Here is a 7,515-nt window from a genome sequence, read left to right as displayed (position 1 = left end):
TTACAAACTTTACATTAGTTGCAGGGCTGTAATAATGGATAACATTACACAGCACAAGAGCTTTGATTAGGGACAAAAAGTCATAAACATAAAAGTTTTAGGCCTGAGCCTGATGAATTTCTTCGCTAAAAACATAAAAAAGAGCAAAAAATAGTCACTCAGAGCACCAGAGTGCACTGCGTTTATGTCCTCTGAACCACAGCAGCAGTATGGAGACGGGGCTGATCAGAAAACCTGAATTTTCACTGTAAAAATAAATAAAATACAAAAAATAAGCTAAGTCATCAAAAGTCTTCTCACTTTTCAGTGTGGTAACAGATATTTGTGGCACATGATGCACGTGTAAAAAGTCTGACCAGCAGAGCACCAAATGCATGTTGCATGCACTTGGTGCTCTGCTGGTCAGACTTTGCAACATGCACAACAAGTGACTCAACATGTAAAACTCGGGACAACAAACAGAAATGTTATCTTTTGTTTAATAGCATACAGCATCGGTTCATAAATACTTGCATACATTTTTTTTTTCAAATAATGTTTAAAGATGCAACACTTTGTTGAGCAAATCCAGGAGGAAATCCATTTGTTAGATGAAACCAAAAGCAAAGTTTAGGGCACATTAATATTTAACATCAGAGCCGTCACAACATCTGGCTGAGTGGCCTGTGTGGGGAAGTCAGGGAGTTCCCTGTAACTCTCAGGTTGGCTCGACGTGTCTGGTACACAGTGAAACTCACGGCACTGATGTGAAATCAGTCGCACAGAATTTGCTTGTTCAAGTGTATACAGAGCTTGGTCTGGCACCATTAGTCTACCAGTAAGACCAGAGTAAGAAATCAGTAAGTTTCATCTTGAAATTGAAAAAAAAAAGCCTTTGACTGTTGAGACCAGGAGCTGTTATCTTCTAAAATACATTCACTCATTTTCTCCTGAACATGAGAGGAGCTGCAGCAGGAATGTGACACTAACTTGTAAATGAAGAGCCGCGCTGTGAAAGACACTCTGATTGTTCTGCAGCATTTGGAGTCTGATTGTCACTGAGCACTTTAAGAGACTAGTTTCTCTGTCTCGCCCATGCAGGGTTGTTAATTTAGTAGTTTTCCAAAGATTGCTATAAAATAAATAACATTTTGCTTTGGAGGGCTCCACATTTACATACAAAAAACACCCAATTTGACTAAAACAAGCTTTAGACTGCTCAGGCATTGACAAAGTCATTGATAGGCACTTCAAAATACTTATTTTTACAGCACTTAATCAGAAAACATTCATTTCAATAGATGCATGGTACAAACAATACTGAGTGGGATGATATAAAAGTGCAACCAGTTTCAGAGCACAGCAAAAAAAAGAAGACAGAGGACCTAACATCTCTAATTACATTACCCTCACTGGGTCCATGAAGGAAGACGTACATGAGCTTATGCAAGCAGCAGGGCATCTAGTCACAGCGTGCCCAACCCGCACTCGGATTCTAACAGAATTACCTCCAAAATTAAATTTAAAGTCAAACTGTGAGTCACTTTACTGGGTATAATGTCTGGAATGTCCTGCGAGTTGGGCTGCGAAGGAGCAGAGAGGACAAGATGAAGTCTGGAGACACAAATGGATGACCGTAACTGAAAAATGGCAGCAAAAGGTTTTGGGTTTGGTTTACAGAGGTTTTACAGTCTAGTTGAGCCCATCAAAACCAGGTTAATGTTTAAGCACTTTTGATATGTTAAGTACAAAACTAGTAGTCAGTAAAAGAACCTTGGACCCTCCTCCGCGTCTAAACCGTACCACACTTAAAACAAACACACACAAAGGCCAGCTTGTCTCAGTGGATTATCTGCTGCATGAGCACACTTTGACATTAGCTGAAAGGCAGCTAAACTCGGCTACAATTAGCGGACATCTGCTACTTTAAAGGCAAAAAATATTCTACACGTAGATGTTAGTGGCTTGTTTTTGACTCAGCAGATAAACGCTGCACTGTGCTAACACAATATATTATTTATTAATTGGTGGCATTCTGATAAAGGTTAAGCTTATTCAATGCAGAACAATGCAATAACATCCTCATCCACGTGCAGTTCAGGCTTAAGAGATAAATAACATTGCAGACACAGTATTTACACGTTAAGACTTAAAATTACCTGCAGTATTTACACTGGTAAGATCCTCAGTAGTCATTTCATGGTTTCTAGTAGTAATACTTCACACCATTTTAAAAACACCATCAAATATCAGAATTAACTGCATTACACTGGTGATATGTGCCACATACTGATATTATTCTGGTTTCATTTGATTGTCAACACACTCTGCTTCACAGTTTGGTCAGATTACACGTGGAATGTTTTTTGAGACATGTTTGTTCATTTTTTTTTGGTAATCAGAGCGCGTTAGCAGGTAGTGCCACCCTGGATGTTGTGTGTGTGGACGACTGCTGGTCGGGTGTTTCTGCAAGAGAAGCTGGAGGACTGTTGTTGCCGAGAGCTGAGTCTGTGCTGGGATCTGTGGCAGTCCTGGGCTGCTCTGCAGGCTGGCGAGGAGGTGCAGGAGGGGGGAATGATGGTGACTGGAGGATGTCTGCATAGCGCTGGCTGGGCTTCATCTCCCTCTGAAGCACTTTTCTGAGAAGAGGTTTCAGCAGCCCGACAGTCAGCTGGCTGCTGTGAGAGTCTGCAAAGGGAGCAGAGGATGAGGAGGTTGTACTGGATATGGAGAAGGAGGAGGAGGAGGAGGAGGATGGAGGGGTGGTAGGAGAGGGGAGGTTTTTCAGCACCAAGTTGAGAATGGTGGTGACGGTGAGGTCCTCGGGGCACAGCGCCCACAGCAGCTCCAGATAGGGATCCAGGTCCCTGTGCTGAGCCACCTCGCACAGCAGAGTAGTGAAAATCTCCTTGTTGAGCAGCGGACTCTGTTTGCAGAACTTCTGCGCCACCTGGGTGACCCGCTCCCACTCCTGCCTGGCCATGAGGATCCTCAGCGCCTGCAGGATGGCATTAGGGCGCCCACTGACCAACAGCAGCTCCACCTCCAAGTCCTGGCGCTGGTCTCTGTCTGGTGCCAGGCTGGACAGGACGCACAGGGCTCGTTTGTAGAGCGGCACATTGTTCTCCCCGCTCTCCCCTCCTCTCCCACCGGGGAAGCCCCAGGATGAGGAGGCCAGGCTCAGGCTCAGGCCGGCCGTGCCCTGCTGCTGCTGGGCGAGTTCGAGGAATCTGGGCAACCAGCTGGGCTGGAAGTGAAACACTGAGCGGCAGAGGAGCTCAAACACCGGCAGGACAGCTGGGGGAGTGGAACTTGTAGCTTTACAGTTGCGATCACCTTTGAGGCTATGACTGTGTTTTGGCTCGCCGTTTGTGAGGCAGGATGGGGTGCTGGGTGTCAGAGCAGGACTGAGGACAGTTTTCCACAAGTCTGGGGAAGCCCTGCTGGACAGAGAGCCCTCTCCATTGTAGTGTAGCTGGAGGGCGGCCTGCGCCGCCCTCCACACCTGGCTGGGGAAGATGCTGAAGATGGAGTTGAGGTAAAGCAGCGCCTCTTTATCCAGCTCTGACGCTGACAGCAGCCTGGCTACTTCTTTCTCAACCAGACTCTCACACACAGCCTCCACCTCTTTAACAGTCCCCCTCGCTAAACTCCCCTTCACCTCCTCCAGAGACACCAGAGCCTTGAGCTCAGCCTCCAGAGAGCCCATTAGCTTGTCCTGCCCTGCGTCGCATCCACCTCCTCTGTTCTGGGCTCCTTTCTGCCTCAACCCCGTGCTGAGGTAGTTCTTGAGGATGGAGGCTAAAGAAATGGGAGCCTGGAACCTGCCTCCTTTCTTTAGTGCGTCCACAGTGAGCTGGGTGCTGCTCAGGCTCCTCTGTTGGTAGTATTTACAAGCCTCCTCAAAGACTGCCTCGACCAGGAGGGCTCCGGGATCAATCCTCTCCACTGAACCGAGACCAGAAGGTGTCAGCTTTGAGCTGCAGTCTCTGGAGTCCGTCTCCCTGCTCATAACCACAAAAAGTCCAGTTTCTGAGAGTAGATGAGGTGCACATCTTTCAGCCTGATTTACATACAACAACCCCTCTCTCTTCAGTATTATTTTTTCCAGCTCTCTGCCACACTTCACATCTATCAGATGCAGATTTTGCCCTACCAGCAGCGCCAAAGTGCCCTGGTATATGCAGAGGCTCGTGCGAGAGCCAGATTTGCCCAAACAGTTGTCTTCCACTTTGTACACCTGCCGGAGCACCATATTTTTCTGCAGAAGAAACACCCACCCTGTGCTGAGCAGCAGCAGCAGGCCTCCACAGGCTGTTGGAGCAAAGTCGTAGATCTCAGGTGGGTCGAGAGTTGATAAATATCCTAAACAGTCTGTCACCAGCCTCTTTAAATCTGACTCTTTAGCTGAAAACTTTTTTAGAGGTGTGTTTTTGCACGTGGTGCTGACTGTGAATGAGTCACTGCGAGGGGACCAGGAGAGAAAAAACTTAGAGACGCTCAACTGTGGCTTCACATCAGGAAGAAGATGCACATATTCACCAGAGCTGACCACAGTGAATTTGGGATTATTGTGGAGGGCGATTTTCACTCCTCCCAAGCTGACAGCCCCCTCCTCCACCTCGAAGTCACGTCTGCAAACACAGTATCTCAGCTTATTCCTCGTGGAGCTGAGAGCAGGGCTGCTCTCTGACGGCGGCCTCTCCTCACACCAGATGATAAGATTGGGACAGGCACACACAGACACCACTCTGGCTCGGGGGCTGTTACACAAATCCGATGCCTGCAGGAGATGCCAGCCAGCTTTGCACTCCTGGAATTTCCAAAACTCAACTTTTCCATTCTCAAACACCACTGCCACTGTGTCTCTGCTGTTGTTATTGTTATTATAGTCCAGATATAAAACATCCACCACAGGCACAGTTTGGGTTAAATCCAGCTTCTTGTGGTTCTGGGCCAGATGTGGTCTTTCATACTTGTCAAAAGTCACAAGACCGACCTTGCTGAGGATGACATGAATATGACGTCCATCTGGGCTCACGCGAACATTTGACAGACTGTTTTTCAGCTCGTTATTTGTCAGGTTAAAGATCTCAGTCAGCTCTTTACCGCCGGTGTAGTCCCCAAAATCTGACAGTTGCTCCAACACGAGCCGCGCCATAACTCCTTGTTTCCAGCCGGAGCAGCTGAGAGTTAATTAACTAGCCTGCTAGCTTGTGTGGCTCATAAATCTGAGCTCCGGAGAGACTAACCGAGCAGCAGCATCCCGTCACGAGAGGATTCATCCCGGTGTTAACGTCCGTGCGGAAGGACACATCCTCCGACACCCCTCCACCCCGGTAACAGCATGTCGGTAGACGAAAAAAGAGCTAAAGTGTTAGCTGACAGTGGCCGCAGGAGAAGTTTTAATCGAGAAAGGCACTTTAGTCATCCCGATGCTATGCTAGCACTGCCCTGACATCACGAGATTGTTAATTTCCGGATCCCGACGACGTTTTGCATAAAAGGCGGAGCGACATGAAGTCTGACAAAGATTGTGAAGAAGCGAAGAGAAAAGCAACTTTAGCTGCACGGTGGTCTTCAGCCAGCTGTGTCATCGAGCTGGTAAGAAAGTTTACAGACTGCTGAAGTTAAACATCCTAACATCTTTGCATTTAAAAACCATCCCTCTACAAACTGCGACAGTAAGTATGCAGTCCTTTATACTGCCCACGTAGTTTGTTTCTATGTCGTTTCATTTCACTTTATTGTCATTTTCTGTGTGGTTGTGTTGTGCAGGCCTAACGTTTTTTTGTGATTGTGCATCTCTTTGCAGTTGTTTTGGTCATTTTTTTTTTAAATTTTGTGTTTCTTTTTGGTGCTTTTGCATCTCTTCATAGTGCCATTTATTGACACAATGAACATATACAAAACATAAGATAAATGATGACAGCACATGGAGAAAACTACATTTCTGAATGATATACATTTTGGGCCATTTTCAAACCCTTGGGTCTGTGTTTGGTAGGTCCATTCAGTAATCCATGCATGATGCTATCACAAACAATTTTGATACAACAGTACAATATGGTGAATATGGAAGTATATTTGGGTTTAGCACAGTTTGCACAGTTTTGGCAGTGTTTAGTCAATGCTTGAGTGTATCTTTCCTAAGTAAGATACTGAACTACTTTCAGATCCAGCCTCTTTAGTTGACCTCAATCTCTGACCTTTCAACACACAAAACACAAAAAGGTCATGTCACTGTGGGAGCCTGTACAATTTCAAATTAAGATTTATTTACTACTCATTTTTACATGAGTAGTTATTACTACTGTCATTGGATTATATTTTTTTAAAAAAAGGAACTGTGCTTAGTTCCCCATCTGCTGTGAGAGCATAAAACAATGTTTTAAAGCTAACTTAGTTTAGACAGAACTGTAGAAACCAGTTTTTAACTCCACAGATCTGGAGGCAAGAACATTTTAACTGAACGAAACCGAGAAACTGCTCCACTATGCAATTGTTCATGTTGGCAAGAGGCTGTGGACAGCTGATGTTGGTGAGGTGTAGAAAGAGGACAGGTGGGCGTCTCAGGCACCAACTAATGTAGCACTTAGAGGTAAAAAAAAAAAAAAAGCTTTTGTCTTTGAAAGAAAGTAACATTTATTACAGTGTGAGAGAGAGGCAGAAAGTGATGACTCAGTGTAAGTGAATGTCTGCCTGAAGGACTTGTTTATTACTTAAACTTTCTTGGCAACTTTCAAGTCATGTACTGACATTTAGATCCTTAGATACAAGACAAAGACATCTGTCATTTGGCTGGCAGTGGCACACAGATAGGAATATCTGTATGGTAGATATATTATTTGTTCAGGCATATTTACACTGGGTAGTTCATTGAGGATAACCTAAATGAATCAGAGAAGGTGGCAGTTACATTTCCTCTCCTTTCAAAAAGATTACAACCAGCCCCAGATCTTATATCTTCTTTCATGCACAGATACTTCCAAAAAAATATGTTCTTGTTATCTTTTTGATGTCATGTTCTCCACAAGTATCTATATACACACCCACAAGTGAATGCTTTTGAGCTCACATATTGTGATAGAAAAAGGGCGCCATTGAAAAAGGAAAGGACTGGCTTGATTGTGTTTTATAACATTAAATAAATTAGCAGACAAACTTGTGATACCAATAACATAATCAAATCATGATGACAGTTCCTCTGTCTCCATCGCACTACTTCATAATTAGTTTTAGTACAAGCCTTTTGTTTACATGTAAGAGTTTTTCTTTCAGTTTTTTAGACAAACAGGGGAAAAACTGTTTAAAACTTCATACCTTCTTTTATATTCTAAGCTAAATTCAGAGTGGTGTTTGAGTTTTGTCACGTTTGTTAGTTCACGTTGTGTCCAGGAGGAGGCAGTGTCGATCTTCACTCAGTGCATGTGGGTGACTTGAAAGCTCAATGTACAAATGAAAATAAATGAATACATCAGAAAAGTGGCCACGAGGGTAGAATTAAAGATGAATGATGTTATTCTTTATCATTTC

At 44.5% G+C, this 7,515-nt stretch overlaps 1 protein-coding gene across 1 annotated transcript; it reads right to left on the bottom strand.

Annotated features, from left to right (window-relative positions):
- Window positions 1–461: 461 nt before the first annotated feature.
- Window positions 462–5,445, bottom strand: LOC121954901 (Hermansky-Pudlak syndrome 6 protein). The gene has a single exon (XM_042502642.1). The coding sequence runs from the start codon at window positions 5,138–5,140 to the stop codon at window positions 2,378–2,380; it is 2,763 nt and encodes a 920-aa protein (XP_042358576.1). The 5' UTR covers window positions 5,141–5,445; the 3' UTR covers window positions 462–2,377.
- Between the last annotated feature and the right edge of the window lie 2,070 nt (window positions 5,446–7,515).

This window comes from Plectropomus leopardus, chromosome 15, assembly GCF_008729295.1.
Source record: "Plectropomus leopardus isolate mb chromosome 15, YSFRI_Pleo_2.0, whole genome shotgun sequence".
Taxonomy (NCBI): Eukaryota; Metazoa; Chordata; class Actinopteri; order Perciformes; family Serranidae; genus Plectropomus; species Plectropomus leopardus.
The sequence above is the reverse complement of the archived record's forward strand: the minus strand, read 5'-3'. Positions and strand labels throughout refer to the sequence as shown.